Source organism: Nerophis lumbriciformis, linkage group LG04 (genome assembly GCF_033978685.3).
Source record: "Nerophis lumbriciformis linkage group LG04, RoL_Nlum_v2.1, whole genome shotgun sequence".
NCBI classification, from domain to species: domain Eukaryota; kingdom Metazoa; phylum Chordata; class Actinopteri; order Syngnathiformes; family Syngnathidae; genus Nerophis; species Nerophis lumbriciformis.
Window position 1 is genome coordinate 44,427,501 of NC_084551.2, and position 19,786 is coordinate 44,447,286.

The following is a 19,786-nucleotide window of genomic DNA, read 5'->3' on the forward strand; positions in this document are numbered from 1 at the left end:
GTATATATATTGTATAATGCATTACATTGTATCGTATGCATGTTTGAAATACACTGAAACTGAACTGAACTGAACTGTATATATATATGTATATATATATATATATATATATATATATATATATATATATATATATATATATATATATATATATATATATATATATATATATCCATCCATTCATTTTCTACCGCTCATTCCCTTCGGGGTCGCGGGGGATCGCTGGAGCCTATCTCAGCTACAATCGGGCAGAAGGCGGGGTAGGTACATCCTGGACAAGTCGCCACCTCATCGCAGGGCCAACACAGATAGACAGACAACATTCACACTCACATTCACACACTAGGGCCAATTTAGTGTTGCCAATCAACCTATCCCCAGGTGCATGTTTTTGGAGGTGGGAGGAAGCCGGAGTACCTGGAGGGAACCCACGTAGTCACGGGGAGAACATGCAAACTCCACACAGAAAGATCCAGAGCCCGGGATTGAACCCAGGACAGCTCAGCACCTTCGTATTGTGAGGCAGACGCACTAACCCCTCTGCCACCGTGCATATATATATATATATATATATATATATATATATATATATATATATATATATATATATATATATACAGTTCAGTTCAGTTCAGTTTCAGTGTATTTCAAACATGCATACGATACAATGTAATGCATTACACAATACACTTTTTTTTTTTTTGGGGGGGGGGGTTGCAAATCCATCTTTTGTTTGCTTACATAAAAAGACACAAATGTATCTCCATTGTTGTGTAAAAAATATTTTTTGCACACTATTTAGATTTCCCATGAAGAATGTCAACGTGCTGTTTAGCATCTTCCGTATTGACTTGTTTGTCACTTTACCGCAGTGCTTCTCAAACATTTAACGATCTGTCACATCGCGTCTTGTTATGTTTCCTTAGTTTGTGTTCATTTCCTGTGTAGTGCTCTTATTTTTGGTTCCTTTTCCTGCATGTCTCCCTGACCGCTCTTTCCCCTCACTTGCCGCTGATTGGCAGCCTGGCCGCACCTGGTAGTGGTTGTCAATCAGCTGGCTTCCAAATGCCTGCCTTGCCATTTCGCCAGGGCTCGAGGATTTTGTCTGTTACTGACTGTTAGCTGGGTGCTGTGCGCATGACTGCTCATTTTGCGTTGAATTTAATGACATACTTGTCTTACTTGCACGTCATCCTCCTGTCTCCTCCATCTTGGGGTCGCAGACACAAGTACCACCTCAGAAAAACACTTGGCTCTCCAAGTGCCACCACAATGACCAACATTAAAACACTGTAGCGTAGTAGACCTAAGTATTCATTAAAAACACAGCAGAGGTTTTAACAAATATATTTAATATTTTTGGCCAGTGTAACCTTACACACAGTTTAAACAGTAACACTGTTTGAATATCAGGGAAAAAAAATTGTACTTAAATAATTAAATAAAATACATTACAATATTTAATCAAGTGATGCTTTGGCGTACCACTAGTTTTTTTATGGGTACCACAGTTTGAGAACCACTGCTCTACCACGTCAACTGCACATTAGCACATGTGCGATGCTAACACAACTTGGACAAACTGCATGAGACACTTCAGGGGATTCTGGTCATTCTGGTGTGTTAATTGCAGCGGTGGGACCAAGTCATTGTTTTGCAAGTCATAAGTAAGTCTCGAGTCTTTGCCCTCAAGTATCGAGTCAAGTTCCGAGTCAAGACAGGCAAGTCCCGAGTCAAGTCCATGCATTTTGAGTTTTGAGTCCTTTCAAGTCCTTTTAACCAGGGGTCCCCAACCTTTTTTGCACCAGGGACCGGTTTAATGTCCGCATTATTTTCAGGGACCGGCCTTCCACGTGTGGTGGATAAATATATGTATAGCAAATAGATGCATGAAAAATGAATACATGAAAAAACTGACCATAACGTTGAATTTGCTAAAAATCTCTTCATAGACTTTTGTTTTTTTTTACTAATTTTTGCTAGTAGTAGGCTGTTTTTTGGCTTTAGTATCTGATGGGTTATTGGTGATACATCACATTCAAAGACAAGAGCATGGATATATAATAAAGATACAAATACTTGCCATTAGTTCCAATAGATTCCTGTCTATTTCCATTCTAAAAGTTATGTATTGATATTTTGTGCAATATTTCATACATAAATACACTAATGTTAGCTTTTTTTGGTCCAATTTTCCATGCGTAAATACATGTGCTATTGATAACTACTTGAGTAATAGGACTGTGTGCAATCATACCAGCACTTTAACTTACTAGGCCAAAGAAGATGTATATTTTCTTCCTTCTGCACGATTATTATATGCAACAATTTAGCACTTTTCCATCTGCCTTATGCACTGTAACTACTATGGCCACTTTGTTCCTGATCTGCCCAGATCTTAGGTCATCAACCTGCCACCGACTGCAGATGGAACCTAGCTTTTGGCTAAGATTTGGCACCTCTACATTTGATATGTTTATTCATGTGCATTGTCCCATGTACTGTAACAAAGATGTAACAAATCGAGCAAATGGCGACTTCCTATCAGGAGTTTGTAATACATCTATGATCAAGCTTATTGGTGTGTCTGGTAGGACTGGCCAAAGTTAAGTATGAGAAAATGCGGTCGATTATAACTTATTTAATGTCTCTGTGCGGCCCAGTAGCAAATGCGTCACGGACCGGTACCGGTTCCTGGATCGGTGGTTGGGGACCACTGCTTTTAACCACAGACTAATATATTTACACAGATTGTGTATGCTTTTAAAACGCTGTATTTATTTATTAAAACAAGTGCATTTGAAATTGCAGGGGAAAAAATTGCACTTTGTAGTAGCACTATTAACCAGTCATTTTAAACATTTAACTCATTCCTTTACAGAATAAACACATTTGAAAAAACAAGTGCAACTGTACTTATTTGTACAAAAGTGTTAACATTGTATTTCCATGGCATATTGCATTTTAACTAGTTCCATAGCAGTTTCTATCCTGTTCTTACCTTATCTCATTGATTTAATCTCATACTGTATGTGTGTTTATGTGTGCGTACACATGAAAAACATGACAAATACATGAACATAACAATGAATAGAGTCGTACTTTTTATATGTCAGGGCCCTATGTAATATGTACACATATTCTTAATATAGTGTACATGCGGGGTTGAGGTGGGCGGGGGCGGACTTTGGTGGTAGCGGGGGTGTATATTGTAGCGTCCCGGAAGAGTTAGTGCTGCAAGGGATTCTGGGTATTTGTTCTGTTGTGTTTATGTTGTGTTACAGTGCGGATGTTCTCTCGAAATGTGTTTGTCATTCTTGTTTGGTGTGGGTTCAAAGTGTAGCCCATATTTGTAACAGTCTTAAAGTTGTTTATACGGCCACCCTCAATGTGACCTTGCATTCACTTAAGTGTGTGTAAAAGCCGCATGTATTATGTGGCTAGGCCGGCACGCTGTTTGCATTGATGAAAAGCGGACGTGACGACAGGTTGTAGAGGATGCTAAAGGTAGTGCTTTAAAGGCACGCCCCCGATATTGTTGTCCGGGTGGAAATCGGGAGAAATTCAGGAGAATGGTTGCCCCGGGAGATTTTCGGGAGGGGCACTGAAATTCGGGAGTCTCCCGGGAAAATCGGGAGGGTTGGCAAGTATGCACTAAATACCACTGATTTTCACGCGTTTTTTTGTCATATGTGTAGCTCTGATAAAGGACACATGTTTTGACGTGTTTTATTATTCATAGTTTGCTTAACAGTAATAGAATATTCTTATATGCTATAAGGGACCAGACGTCCGAGATCAAAACTGGGAATATAATCTTAGAGAAGGGGGAAAAAAACGGTCAGCTATTTTTAAGTTCAAGAAACAATATGATTAGGTTATATATACATGCGTATATCCTACATAAACAATGTATGAATACATTAGATATATATATATATATATATATATATATATATATATATATATATATATATATATATATATATATATATATATATATATATATATCTTAGGGACCTATAGACTGTATCTCTGTTACTGCAGCAACTGAGAGTTTATTCTGTCTTGACACTTTGTATTACATTCTTCCCTTAAATGATAATGTTTACAGTGATTGTTTTATATGTATTTTTTATGTATGTCGCTTTGGATAAAAGTGTCTGCCAAATACTTAAACTTAAACATATATAAACACCTGAAAGTCTTTATATCAGCTAAAACCACCAATCTGTTTCACTGGATTCAGAATAAAACCAAATTCTGTCTTACCCAACAATGTTAGTATTTGAATATGGTTACTTGAAGACTTATTCCTGGTTACAATTATACTGTTAAGAAATGATTGTCTTATACTTTGCCTAAAAGGAGAATGCATCATAATCAGTGGCGGATGGTGAATTTTGTTTTAGGTGGGGCTGAAAGTTTGTAAACCAAACCCCTATAGGGGGGTCATCCTCCCCCAGAAGATTTATTTGTGATTTTCACATACAAATGAAGCATTCTGGTGTATTCTGACAAAATAATGAAGACAAAATTGTTGTGTACCGGGGGAAGGAGGCGACACCAAGGCAGAACTGCGGTTTACCAGGTTTATTGAAAACCTTGATGAGTGTGTGGGGTGTGTATGCTACCACAAGTGAATGAGTGCGGACGATGTGTAGGATTAAGTTTTGTCGGTGCGTGTTGTGTGAATCTTTCGTCGAATTCAAGGGGCAAGGCGAAAAGGCAGTCAGCAGGGAGGCAAGCAGTCGGGGGCTGGAGAGAGGCAATGATGTCCGAGTCCAAGCAGAGGTCAAGGGTCGAGGGAGGCAAGCAGAGATCCAGGTGGAGGTCGTGAGGCAGGACACGATCACAGGCAACAGGGAAGACACTGTGGAAGACACAAGAGACATCAAACACGGGAACGAGGAAGAGCACAAAGAAGGCGAGCAAGGAACGAGGGAGTGGTGTCAGACGTGATGCTTACTCAGGGAGATTGGCTACGTTCTGGCGAAGGTCTCTTGGGTCCGCTGGCTTTTATGCCACTCACTCTCATCAGTCCCAGGTGTGCTGATGTGCAATTGCCTGCAGCCTTGTCGTTGCGTGGGCGGGCTGTGCCCAGCGTGAGCAGGGGCGTGTCCAAGTGTACTGCTAGCAGAGGTCCCGGCAGCTCCAGCTGCCGAGGAAAAGCGGGTTTGAGTCCGCGCCGTGACAAAAATAGAACATTTCATAGGTTTGCAGAGGACTATATACAATATGGTAATATTATTTTCAAAAAATACAACCAATAGTACATTAATGTTAAATCTTACTTGTGAAAAGTAATCCCCCCGATTCCTATTTTCAACAGTCTGCTCATTTCAGCAGGAAAACGCTGAACACCATCTTTGTTTTCTACCTGTCAACTGTCAGTTTAGGCTGCTCGCCGGCTCCTCATCACCACTTCAAGATGGCGGCCGAATTTCTCGCGATTCACAGCAGCCAATGCTGTATCTACTTGTAAGATGTCTATGTTTGCAATAACATTAGCAGTGAGTTTACAACCTCACTGATTGAACTACACAGCAAATAAAAGTTACGTTACTTAGCCAATAAACGCTAGCTTACATTCAAAACTTACCGTTTTTTGTGCAACTCCAAATGTCTGTAATCTTCGAACCGCATGTTTTGCATACTGCAATTCCTTTTTTGTTGACCACCTCGTAGGTTTTATACCTGAACGAAACTATCTTTGGTGTCATTTTTCCTCACTGGCGCCTTGTTTGACAGCTCTTCTTTGTTGGCTGTCCTGCAATTTGATTGGCTGAATGATGTCGGATGAAAAAACGTGGATCTGTCAGCACACGCTGACAGACACACACGCTGACAGAAAAACACGTACACAATGAAAGATACAGAGCGCTCCTGAATAACTTTTTAATCTTTGGGTTTTGGGGAAAGTAGCAAGTCTTGTCAAGTCAAAAGGCTGAAGTCCAAGTGAAGTCACAAGTCATTGATGTTAAAGTCTAAGTCGAGTTGCAAGTCTCTTTACATTTTGTCAAGTCGAGTCTAAAGTCATCAAATTCATGACTCGAGTCTGACTCGAGTCCAAGTCATGTGACTCAAGTCCACACCTCTAATTAATTGCGTTAATCACATTAATAATGATGATGGATTAAAGCATTAAAGGGTTGATTTTGGTAGCCCCGGCAATGATAAATGAACGTTTCTTGATACAGATCCTCACCACCGGCCCAGATACTTAAAGAGCAACAAGTTCCTGCCGCTGCTCAATGGCGACACACCTCACAAAGATATGGAAGGTACGAATGAGCTGTTCTTGTGCACATCACTTGTAGAATGCACTGAAAGTGTCAAATGTGTGCAAATATGTACTCCACCACGCCACCTCAGCCTGGAAGGACAACTTCCTGCGCATCAAGAAGCTGGTGCTGATCGGAGGACCCGACGACGGCGTCATCACCCCGTGGCAGTCCAGGTTTGATGCTCACTTCACCTTCCATTTAGACCAGTGGTGTCCAAACTTTTTATATATATGAAGTATATATACAGTCGTGGTCAAAAGTTTACATACACTTGTAAAGAACATAATGTCATGGCTGTCTTGAGTTTCCAATAATTTCTACAACTCTTATTTTTTTTGTGATTGAGTGATTGGAGCACATACTTCTTTGTCACAAAAACATTCATGAAGTTTGGTTCTTTTATGAATGTATTATGGGTCTACTGAAAATGTGACCAAATCTGCTGGGTCAAAAGTATACATACAGCAATGTTAATATTTGGTTAAGTGTCCCTTGGCAAGTTTCACTGCAATAAGGCGCTTTTGGTAGCCATCCACAAGCTTCTGGTTGAATTGTTGACCACTCCTCTTGACAACATTGGTGCAGTTCAGCTAAATTTGTTGGTTTTCTCACATGGACTTGTTTCTTCAGCATTGTTTGTGTGTGTGTGTGTGTGTGTGTGTGTGTGTGTGTGTGTGTGTGTGTGTGTGTGTGTGTGTGTGTGTGTGTGTGTGTGTGTGTGTGTGTGTGTGTGTGCGTGCGTGCGTGTGTGCGTGCGTGTGTGTGTGTATATATGTATGAATGTGTATATACAGTATGTATATGTGTATGTATATGTTTACATAGTATAGTAATATAATGGATAATAATAATATAAGATAAGAGTGTGTGAAAGTTCCACTTCTTCCTTGTTTTCTTCTGTGATGACCTCCTTAAAGTTTTTTAATTAATCAGAAATATCAAGCAGGTAAATTGCGCCAAACATGGATGAAAGTGGAGAGTGTTTTGCATTTTTCCCATCATGCTTTGTAATGGATGTAATTCTGCCATTTTTTATAATGTCCACAAAGTTCAGTGAACACGTAGTGTTATGTGTTACCATATCTGTTGACATTTTGTGTTGGTTAGATTTGTTTTAATTTTTTTTGCACCATGACTAGGGAAGGTTGTTTGCATTGGGCCATAAAAGTTAATACTGGTCGTACTTTCATTCAAAGTGAATCATTCGATGTTGTCCGCCAGATGTTGATGTTATAGCAATATCAAAATTGTCAGATTACTAAAATGTGGGTAAGATTCCTTATTCAATGCAGGCCAAATTGAAGACATTGTCGGGCCGCACTTGGCCCGCAGGCCGAAACATGGACATCCCTGATTTAGACCTTCTTTAGTGAGATGTTTTGTGACGTAGCCATATTTGCAGTACACGTGGAGCACACAACATGTCCACATTTTCTACCAAAAGTGTCAGAGGGGGACCTTTTAGAGAACGAAAGAGGATCTTATTGTGACTCAACTCAGGTGCTACGAGAGAAGTACCATTTCCCAAAATCATGGACTCGGGTTGTCAGGGATGCATGAAAGTGAAATTTTAACACCAGTTTCCTCTTTTCTTCAGCCATTTTGGATTCTATGACAACAAAGAGCGCATTGTCGAAATGAGGAACCAGGAGGTACAATGTGGACTTTTATGATTCGTTTCAACTTGTAAACCACAACTACTTCTACTCTATCGCCTTTATAAAGACTATAATGTTTAATGTTAGTTATTATTAGGCTTGTAGCTGTTGTACAACTGCACTTATACAGCGGCATATCTCTATGTCTATATTTAGAACTAGAGATGTCCGATAATATCGGCCTGCCGATATTATCGGCCTGCCGATATTATCGGCCTGCCGATATTATCGGCCGATAAATGCGTTAAAATGTAATATCGAAAATTATCGGTATCGTTTTTTTCAGTGACGTGCAGTCACTAGAGGCAGGTGAGGCGGGGCCTCACCTGCCATCATGGAAAGAAAAAAAATGTAAAAAGAAAAAAAAAAAATGTAATTGTTATATGTATCCAGTGATTATACTATAAAGTTATTTTCCATTTAACTTCACCAGTTTTAGATTATTTTTATTCAAAATCGCTGAATTTTAATATTTGCCGTTCAAATACTGAGAAGAGACGGTGCGGTGAACAGCAGCCAGTTGAGGCACGTCACTCAGTGCTGCAACATGGATTGCGCAATGACTCGGCTAACTGTTGGCCTGCTGTGTAGTGAGACTGTATTGCTATATGAACTATATTAAACATTTCCATAGTTTAGTTAGCTGAGGTATATAATGTACAGTGTATTTTGTCAACAACTGTATGTGTGTAAAGTATTTCTTGTGCTGAGCTATCATAAAACGGCTGCAAAAGACGCACTGGCTGAGGCTCGCCTCCTTCACCCCCGCCGTAGAATTGTTATATCAACTAAAGCCCACACTTAAACTTTCCACGTACAAGATTGAATCTATTTTAAAAAATGATTTCATAAGAAGCCAAAAAGTGCAAAAACAATAATGTTGGTGTTGAAGGAGTTGTGAATGACTGCAGGGACACAACATTAGATACACCTGCAGACTGCAGGTGTACCTAATTCACGACTCCTCCAACACGAACATTATTGTTTTTGCACTTTTTGGCTTCTTATTAAATAACTTTTGTAACCTATTTTCATGGGCTTTCCTCTTTGTGATGTTAAGTTCCTGTTATGCGCTGTTATACAGTATATGCCTTGAGCTCTTATTTTGAAGGCGCTAAGAGCGGAAGTGACGACACGTTGGAGTGGAGCGGAAGTTTTTGAAAGAAGGTAAATAAAGTGGTCCTCGTGTAAACTGGAGCCTCCGTGTTTGTTATTTTGTAGTTTCATACAGTATAGGCGACATTTATAAACCCTCGGTTACACTTTTTTAAATAGATTCAATCTTGCACGTGGAAAGTTTAAGTGAGGGCTTTAGTTGATATAACACTCTCGTCAGGGGGTGCATTAATGGACTTATTTTATAAGTAAAGGTAAGACCATAATAACGTTTTTTTTAATTAAATGTGCTTTTTTGTGTGCTACAGTTTGTATGTGTAAAGTTAAAGTTAAGTTAAAGTACCAATGATTGTCACACACACACTAGGTGTAATGAAATTTGTCCTCTGCATTTGACCCATCCCCTTGATCACCCCCTGGGAGGTGAGGGGAGCAGTGGGCAGCAGCGGCGCCGCGACCGGGAATAATTTTTGGTGATTTAATAACCCCCAATTCTAACCCTTGATGCTGAGTGCCAAGCAGGCAAGAATGCTGGTATGAGCTTTTAAACATAACCCGTTAACTTCTGCCAATCAAATGGTGAATAAGATACTCTTCAGGGTTCATATGTTTGTAAATCTGACTGTGATGAAGTCAGTGCCTCACCAGTCATGAACCTCACCGCACGTCACTGAGATATATATATATATATATATATATATATATACATACATACATACAGGGTTTTCCGCAGCGCTTTGTTGTTAAGGCGGCCTGTGATGAAGTCAGTGCCTCACCAGCCATCAACCTCACTGCACGTCACTGGGTTTTTTTATTATCGGCATCGTTTTTAATTTTTTTTATTTTTTATTAAATCAACATAAAAAACACAAGATACACTTACAATTAGTGCACCAACCCAAAAAACCTTCCTCCCACATTTACACTCATTCACACAAAAGGGTTGTTTCTTTCTGTTATTAATATTCTGGTTCCTACATTATACATCAATATATATCAATACAGTCTGCAAGGGATACAGTCCGTAAGCACACATGATTGTGCGTGCTGCTGGTCCACTAATAGTACTAACATTTAACAGTTAATTTTACTAATTTTCGTTAATTACTAGTTTCTATGAAACTGTTTTTATATTGTTTTACTTTCTTTTTTATTCAAGAAAATGTTTTTAATTTATTTATCTTATTTTATTTTATTATAATGATAAATGGGTTGTACTTGTATAGCGCTTTTCTACCTTCAAGGTACTCAAAGCGCTTTGACACTACTTCCACATTTACCCATTCACACACACATTCACACACTGATGGAGGGAGCTGCCATGCAAGGCGCTAACCAGCACCCATCAGGAGCAAGGGTGAAGTGTCTTGCTCAGGACACAACGGACATGACGAGGTTGGTACTAGGTGGGGATTGAACCAGGGACCCTCGGGTTGCGCACGGCCACTCTGTCCAAATTAGGCATAATAATGTGTTAATTCCACGACTGTATATATCAATTGATACATACCGATAACGGTATCGGTAATTAAAGAGTTGGACAATATCGGAATATCGGATATCGGCAAAAAGCCGTTATCGGACATCCCTATTTAAAACCGATCATAAGATGGCGCAAGTGTACCCTATGAATATTATTTAATCGATCATTAAGAATATAGAAATTTTGTGTGACGATTGATGATTAAATTTGTCCCAGTGTTTGGAAAATTACTTTTCAAATGTAAATCATTCCAGTTACTTGTTACTTTATCAAAAATGTACCCTTTAATAAATGTAATTATTCATGACGGAAAGTAATTAATGCATTACTTAAAAAAACAACTTCATATAGCTGGCAGTCAGTTGAGAGACAATTCATGAGAGCTGTGTGTGTGTGTGTGTGTGTGTGTGTGTGTGTGTGTGTGTGTGTGTGTGTGTGTGTGTGTGTGTGTGCGTGCGTGTGTGTATGCCTTTAAAAGGCAATGCCTGTTGCCAAGTGGCGTGTGATTTCAGCGAGAGCATGCTCAAAACAGAATTTTAGCTGAGCTGTGTTTGTTAGCTTAGTAGCGGCAGTTTGCCGGCAGTGTCGGCAGCTCTGTTGAATCTTTTCACCGTTAGCGCTAGTTAATAGAGAGATTGAATGTTCTTCAATGGCTGTAGTTTCCTTGTCCACAAACGGGGTATTTTGTATGGGTGCGCGTATTACGTGTTATTTGCTGTGTGATGTTGCCTCCTTCTATTTGATAACAAGTTAATTTAGTGTGGTGCTGGTTGTTGCTTGCATTAGTAAAAAGTTACTTCCCGCATTGAACTTGCTGTGATTTTGATGCTGTCTTGTTGAACATAAAACCACATCAAAAGTAGCGTTTCACGTTACAGCAAAAGCATCGGTAACGGTGTTGTAATGTAAGTAAAAGTAGTTAGTTAGATTACTTGCTACTAGTAAAAGTATTATACAATGCCATTATTATGGAAGGGCCTTTTTTCCTAACACAAAATGTTTCTTCATGCAATAGTGGCAAAACATTGTGCAGTACTTGGTGTAGCCAACAGAAGCGCTGTTGAGTCAGTCTCAATTACTTTCGACCGACTTTCAACAAGAGATTCTCCAATCCCACTAAATATATATTTAAAATGAATTATTTATTTCGACACTGAAGACCTATGCCTCATTTTTCCATGTCTTAAAATGGGGCAAAATTGGTATGCATATATTTTTTTGTTATTACATCCCCCCACTATAATTCTAATGATTGTTTTTCTCTATGGTACATACAGTGCCATCAACGAACGGAGAAAGCCCAGTAGGTTACATTGTCGTCATCTATGACCATGTTGTCTTGATGAAGGTGGAATGTTTCCTCACTTTTTCTTTGATTAATTTGTCGCTTTATCTCAGTGCTTCTCAATTATTTTCTGTTACGAATTGTTATAAGTACACCTCTGCATAACACTGTATCCTTATTAACATTAAAAAAAATCAAAAGTAAGGAAATATAGATTAACAAAGAACTTTATTAGTATTGTTTTTTAGTCCGTAACAGAAAATATTTAAAGTGCGTCAATTTGCCTGAAATTACATTTAAATAATATTTTTTTAATTAAAATTATAATTAAATTAAAATTATTTTAAAAATTAAATAAACTCAATGAATAATAAATTAATATTGATCAGCAACATTAACTCAGCAGCCCAATATATAAAACACTTTAACCTACAAAACAAAAATTAATAAAACAATGTGTGCAGTTTTTTTTTGTTTTTTTTATCAAAATGAGGAAGTTAAGATTATTGACTAGAATGAGCATGTATTGATACTGCATGATACTGATAAAGCACATTCCTTGGGGACCCGCCCCAGTATTTGAGAAGAACTGCGTTAACTGAATTTCTTTCGTGCCTGTTGTTTAAAAGTTTTACAGGAACGACACGTTCGGATTGAAGACGCTAAGCGCCCGTGGAGACGTGTCGCTGTGCCTCCACTCCGGAGTGCAGCACATCCGCTGGCACTCCAACTACACCGTGTTCAGCAGCTGCATGGAGGAGTGGCTGACTTGAAAGCACCAGCACGTTCCGACACCATCAGCGCCAACATGGATGCACATAATTTGGCACTGTAGAAAAAAATAACAGCATGAGTGTTCACCAGTTTTGGATCTACTGTCAAGGTTCTTGACACCTAAGAATAGATGCAATATTTTATTTTCTGTATATTTGTTCAACAAAGAATTATTTTTAAATATCTTTGTATTTAAAAATGCTTTTTAGAACTTTGTTGATTTTTTCTCTTAATATATGCAAATATTGAGTACAAAAAGTGGTTAAAATACATATTTTCTTACTTGGTATTCCATGTATCATTTAAAAGAAGAGCCTATTGTATAACAACATTTATAACATTAGCTATTGGCATAATAAATCGCAGGATATGTCTTCAAGGTTTGATTAATATTTACTGTACAAAAAAGCAAGTATTTGCCAAGGTTTAATATTTTCTTGCTTTGTTAATATACTCCACCAACTGCCAACGGAAGTCTTGTCGTTCTGTGTGTTTTGCTCGCCGACAATCGAGAAGTGGCGTTCAAGAACAAATCGAGTCTTTTAAATGGTTCTTTTTAACTAAACGATGAGAATCGATTCCTGTTTGGGAGCTGTTTTTGTTTATTCACATGCAGATTCATCGTTGGCAATTGCCCACTGGTCTAGAAAATGAGCGTTAAAGTAAATTTAGCAACATTTGGATTAACTTTATATATTTATATATTATATTACACTGTACAAAAATATATATTTTTATGGTTAATTTACTCTAAATTTCTACTGTAATTTTTCTATTTTTTTTAAAATAGTTTATAAAACTGTAGAATTGAAGACATTATCTGTAAATAAACAATTCGCCTGTTATTTTAAGTAATATGCCAGTAATGACAAACTATGTATATTTCTATTTTTTTACAGAAAAATACCAAATTAATTATACATAGCATTTTCTGTTTTCTTAAATTACTTTCAAATTCATGTAAAATTACAGTAATGATCTTTCATTAAATATGTAGCTTTTTATATAAAAGTCTATGTCCATACTAACAATCTAACACAGGGGTGTCAAACTCAAATACAGAGTGGGCTAAAATTTAAAACTGAACAAAGCCGCGGGCCAAGTTTGAACAAATTAACCTTTAATGTACTCTACGAGCTATAGTCACGTTCGCTTTTCATCCATTCTAACATCGTTCAGACCCAGTCACAAGATATGTGCGGCTTCTGTACGCACACACGAGCGAATGCAACGCAAACTTCATCAACAGCGATACAAGTTACACTGAGGGTGCCAATATAAAAAACTTAAACACTGTTAGAAATATTCGCCACACTGTGAATCCACACCAAACAAGAATGACAAACACATTTCGGGAGAACATCAGCACCGTAACACAACATAAACACAACAGAACAAATACCCAGAATTCTTTGTAGCACTAACTCTTCTGGGACGCTACAAAATACACCCCCGCTACCACCAAAACTCCCCCCCCACACACACACACACCTTGTAGCGTCCCGGAAGAGTTAGTGCTGCAAAGGGTTCTGGTTTGGTGTGGATTCACAGTGTGGCGTATATTTCTAACAGTGTTAAAGTTTTTTATTCGGCTACCCTCAGTGTAACCTGTATCGCTGTTGATGAAGTATGCGTTGCATTCTAATGTGTGCGTGCGTGCAGAAGCCGCACATGCTATGTGACTGGGCCAGCACTCGTTGGGCTGGCTGGCTGGCCTGGCTGGCTGGCTGGCGTTTGGAAGACTCCCGGGAGGATCGGCAGGCCAGCTTTAGTGTTAATTTGATATCGCCTCAAGGGCCAAGTGAAATTACGCGGCGGGCTAAATTTGGCCCGCGGGCCAGAGTTTGACACCCATGCTGTAGAATAAAGGTACTTTTCTGCAGAACTGTTTGCATCGTCACTTTATCTTAACAATTTTAAAAAAATCAGTAAAATAATGGTATTTTTCTGTGGAACTGCCAGCCTTGTCACTTCATTAAAGGTGTTTGATCGTAATAATTTGGAAAAACTGTGTAGAATAAAGGTATTTTTCTGCAGAACTGTTTGCATCGTCACTTTATTAAAGGTGGTTGATCTTAATAATTTAGTACAAATCTGTAAAATTACGATATTTTTCCACAAAACGTTTCATGAAAATTTCTGTAAATATAATGTTTTTGATCATTATTTGGTTTACAATATTTTACTTTAATTTTATGGTTTTCGTTTGGCAGCCATAGCTGCCAGTAGATGACCGTTTTTTTACAGAATTTTTTTTTTACAGAATTTTTTTTTTACAGTGTTTATATTATTGCCCCACCTCAAGGACATCACGGCCCCCCTCCTTGACCCACTGCAGTTCGCCTACAGAGCCAACAGGTCTGTGGATGATGCAGTGAACCTGGCCCTCCACTTAATCCTGGAACATCTGGACTCCCCAGGAACCTACGCTAGGATCCTGTTTGTGGACTTCAGCTCTGCCTTCTACACCATCCTCCCTGAACTGCCACGAGACAAGCTCTACCAGCTCAGCATGCCCGACTCCCTCTGCAGTTGGATCAATGACTTCCTGACAGACCGAAGACAGCACGTGCGGCTGGGGAAGATTGTCTCGGACAGTCGAACCACGAACACTGGTGCTCCTCAAGGCTGTGTACTTTCCCCCTGGCTCTTCTCCCTGTATACAAACTGCTGCACCTCCAGTCACCAGTCCGTAAAGCTGCTCAAGTTTGCAGATGACACTACCCTCATCGGGCTCATCTCGGATGGCGATGCGACCGCCTACAGGAGAGAGGTGGACCGGCTGACGTCCTGGTGCAGCCTCAACAACCTGGAGCTGAACGCCCAGAAAACAGTGGAGATGATCATGGACTTCAGGAAAGTCACAGCCCCACCATTCCCCCCTCACCCCGATTGACTTTCCCACCCCCGTCTCCATTGTGGGCTCCTTCCGTTTCTTGGGCACCACCATCACTCAGGACCTCAAGTGGAAGCCGACCATCAGCTCCCTCACCAAGAAGGCCCAGCAGATGATATACTTCCTGCGGCAGCTGAGGAAACTTAAGGTGCCGACCGAGATGCTGGTGCAGTTTTACTCAGCCATCATCGAGTCCATCCTCACCTCCTCCATCACCGGGTGGTTCCCCGGCGCCACAGTCCAGGATAAGCATCGACTGCAGCGCATCGTACGTGCTGTTCAGAAGGTGATTGGCTGAAAGCTCCCGTCCCTCCAGGACCTGTTCTCCTCCAGGACCAGGAGGCGTGTGGGTCGGATCACAGCTGACTCTTCTCACCCTGGACACAAACTATTCTCCCCTCTCTCCTCAGACAGGAGACTACGGTCCATCCAGACCCACACCTCCCGCCACCTGAACAGTTTTTTCCCCTCGGCCATCAGGCAAATGAACAATAACTCCTAACAATAGCTCCTTTGAATTCCTTTCTAAGTCTATAACAAGATCTGATAGCTCAGTTACAGCTCTTTTTATTACCAAATCTGAGTTATATGCTGAGGTGGGTAGAGTAGCCAGAAATTGTACTCAAGTAAGAGTACTGTTACTTTAGAGATTTATTACTCAAGTAAAAGTAAGGAGTAGTCACCCAAATATTTACTTGAGTAAAAGTAAAAAGTATATTGTGAAAAAACTACTCAAGCACTGAGTAACTGATGAGTAACCTGTTCGTTTAATAATGACGGCAACAAATAATGCACAAAAACATAAAAATAGCAATGAGCAAATTCAGAGCCAGTAATATCTCTTAAGCAACTAAAACAATAATACATAATAAATAATAATACATTAACATAAAAAAAATTAAGGCAAATTGAGCTACAATAACTTAACAGCACCATAGGCTCAGTAGGCAGAGATTACAAAGGAAAATAACAAGTTAGCCTTTACGCAAACCATAAACTGGGCTCTGTACCGAGGATGTCGTTGTGGCTTGTGCAGCCCTTTGAGACACTTGTGATTTGGGGCTATATAAATAAACATTGATTGATTGATAAACTGATAGGTGTGGGCTGCACATGAGAACACACTGTGCACTTCTGATTGCTGTTTGTATGCATGCGTGAATGTGTGCGTGTGTGTGTATCTCTATCTTTCTATATATATATATATATACAGTGTTGGGACTAACGCGTTACTAAGTAACGCGTTACTGTAACGCCGTTAGTTTCGGCGGTAACTAGTAATCTAACGCGTTATTTTTTTATATCCAGTAACTCAGTTACCGTTACTACATGATGCGTTACTGCGTTATTTTACGTTATTTTTTAATGTAGTATCGGCTAGAAACAGAAGAAGTGTCGTCCTTCTGTCTCACAAGGAAAAGAAAAGGTGTGCTTTCCTCGACCGAGGAGTGGAGCGCAGGGGAGACGTTCCTCCAGGGCCTATGTACTTCGGGGCTAACACCCTTCACTTTACCCGGCAGTGGGTCTTTACAGCTCCGGACTCGAGGGTGAATGACGAGGCCGGCGGTTTGTTGCAATTTTGTGACTTTATTGGTGTCTTGCACGTAGCCATCCACCAAGCTAGAGCACCTGCACGCATCCACTGTTGCGCTCCCTCACCTCTCTCGCCCACTCACTCACTGACGTCACTCACCTCACATGCTGTCATTTCTTAAAGGGCCACACACACACACACACACACGCTACTCTCATAACAACTAAAAAGACATCATGGCGAAGCCAGAAGTCGAGGTTCTTAACATGGATACATTGTCACTACTTTTCTTTTGTCGAGCACAAAGAAAATAACATTTTAGTTAAATGTAAGTTGTGTCTTGGATCAAAGATCCCATCTACTTAAAGTTAAAGTGACAATGATTGTCACACACACACTAGGTGTGGTGAAATTATTCTCTGCATTTGACCCATCACCCTTGATCACCCCCTGGGAGGTGAGGGGAGCAGTGAGTAGCAACAGTGACCGCACCCGGGAATACTGCCCAAAACAGCAATTCAAATCTGCTGAAACAGCTACATAAATGTAAATGGGTTATACTTGTATAGCTTTTCTACTTTTTCAGGAACTCAAAGCGCTTTGACACTATTTCCACATTCACCCATTCACACACACATTCACACACTGATGGCGGGAGCTGCCATGCAAGGCACTAACCAGGACTCATCAGGAGCAAGGTTGAAGTGTCTTGCTCAAGGACACAACGGACGTGACTAGGATGGTAGAAGGTGGGGATTGAACCAGTAACCCTCAGATTGCTGGCACGGCCACTCTCCCAACTTCGCCACGCCACATAAGCAACATGCTTTGACGAAGCTAGTAAAGAGAGACACAGACTCCGATGCCACTTCACCTCCACCTAAGGATTTTAACGGAGGCAATGCTAGCCAGGACAACATTGATAGAGCCATTGCAGCGTATGTGCTAGAAGACATGCAGGCTATTTCTACAGTGGAGTCACCCGTTTTCTGGCAGCTAAATAGCATGATACCGGCGTCAAACAACAAATGGCACAGAAAACATGTTCCAAGTACCTGGACAGTGAGTACATAAACATGGAAAGCGAGCTAAAGAAAACACTCCAAACTCTGCCTCTGCTCATCATTGAAGGTACACACTGTCAATTCTCTTATATACTATTTCATTCTAGACTTCTAGAGTGTTTGATTATCACATCACTCTAAATGTATAGACTATAAAGTTCACAAACATAAAGAGGGATGCTAGTGGGCCAGGCCAATCTTTCATTTTCTCTAAACTAAAACTGGGGAAATGTGTAGAGTCTTCTGGGCTTCACTACAGTGTTGATCTCCTGAATACATGATTTTATTTCACAATTCCTTGAGAGAAAAAAAATGCCTGATTAGGCTTTGTGTATGTCATGTGTGCCTTCCTTGGGTGAAGCCAGCTTTACAGCTATGTTGTTATTATGCGGTTTGTTACTTATGTATGTTATGTTGCAGCTATTTCAAATAGTTTTGTCAATTTGTTGCGGCCTGAAATAAATTGGCCCTTTGAAACATATCTTTGTCTTTGTGTGTTGTATGTAGACCACATTGCTTAGCAGAGTTCAGTGATGCAAATGCATGTCAAGTTGATCAACACATTGTATTATTCTCCAGTGCAATAACAGTACTGAAACGAAGGCTAAAATGGCATTAATGGGAGCCTTAAAAAAAAGGAGAAAAAAATAAGTAACTAAATAGTTACTTTTCACAGTAACGCATTACTTTTTGGTGTAAGTAACTGAGTTAGTAACTGAGTTACTTTTGAAATAAAGTAACTAGTAACTGTAACTAGTTACTGGTTTTCAGTAACTAACCCAACACTGTATATATATATATATATATATATATATATATATATATATATATATATATATATATATATATATATATATATATATATATATATATATATACACACACACACACACATATATATATATATATATATATATACATACATTTATATATACAGTATATAATTTATATTTATTTATTTTGCCGTTTTTGTTCACATGTTAAAGGTGTTTTAATGAATATACATCCATGTTTAACATATAGATTCCTTTCTTTCATGAAGACAAGAATATAAGTTGGTGTATTACCTGATTGTGATGACTTGCATTGATTGGAATCAGACAGCAGTGCTGATAACGCCCACGTTTTCAAATGGAAGAGAAAAAAAGTTCCTCCTTTCTGTCTAATACCACATGAAAGTGGTTGGTTTTTGGCATCTTATTTGTCCAGCTTCCATATCCGTTTTTATACACTTTACAAGAAATACATTGGCGGCAAACTCCGTAGCTTGCTAGCTTGTTTGCGCTGGCTTTCGGAGACTCTTATTTTATTAGCGCAGGCGCAATGGAGCGGCACTTTTATTGTGAAGACAGGAACTGTGCGTGCGGTCAGTCTTTAGGCTTTTGAGAGAGGTACGGTTGAAATAAAAAAGTGTCTTTTTTCCTTCACACTTTTGATTGATTGATTTAAACTTTTATTAGTAGATTGCACAGTACAGTACATATTCCGTACAATTGACCACTAAATGGTAACACCCGAATACGTTGTTCAACTTGTTTAAGTCGGGGTCCACGTGTGACGGTCACGCCTGGCTCTGTTTGATTGGTGAAACGGAGTCAAACGTCACCAGTGACTGTATTTGGTGAAACGCAGTCATGTCTGACAAACCAAAACAAACAAAGCGTGCATTAAAAGATCGATAAAAATGAG

General features: G+C 39.5%; 1 protein-coding gene across 1 annotated transcript in view; it reads left to right on the forward strand.

Moving 5' to 3' along the window:
* LOC133605461 (lysosomal thioesterase PPT2-like) overlaps positions 1–13,803 on the forward strand; it is a 19,574-nt gene extending 5,771 nt beyond the window's left edge. The window contains exons 5-8 of the mRNA XM_061958808.1: positions 6,201–6,284; positions 6,376–6,460; positions 7,885–7,939; positions 12,459–13,803. Coding sequence (XP_061814792.1) covers positions 6,201–6,284; positions 6,376–6,460; positions 7,885–7,939; positions 12,459–12,602 — 368 coding nt within the window. The 3' untranslated portion in view covers positions 12,603–13,803. The remainder of the gene's footprint in view (positions 1–6,200; positions 6,285–6,375; positions 6,461–7,884; positions 7,940–12,458) is intronic.
* Positions 13,804–19,786: the final 5,983 nt, after the last annotated feature.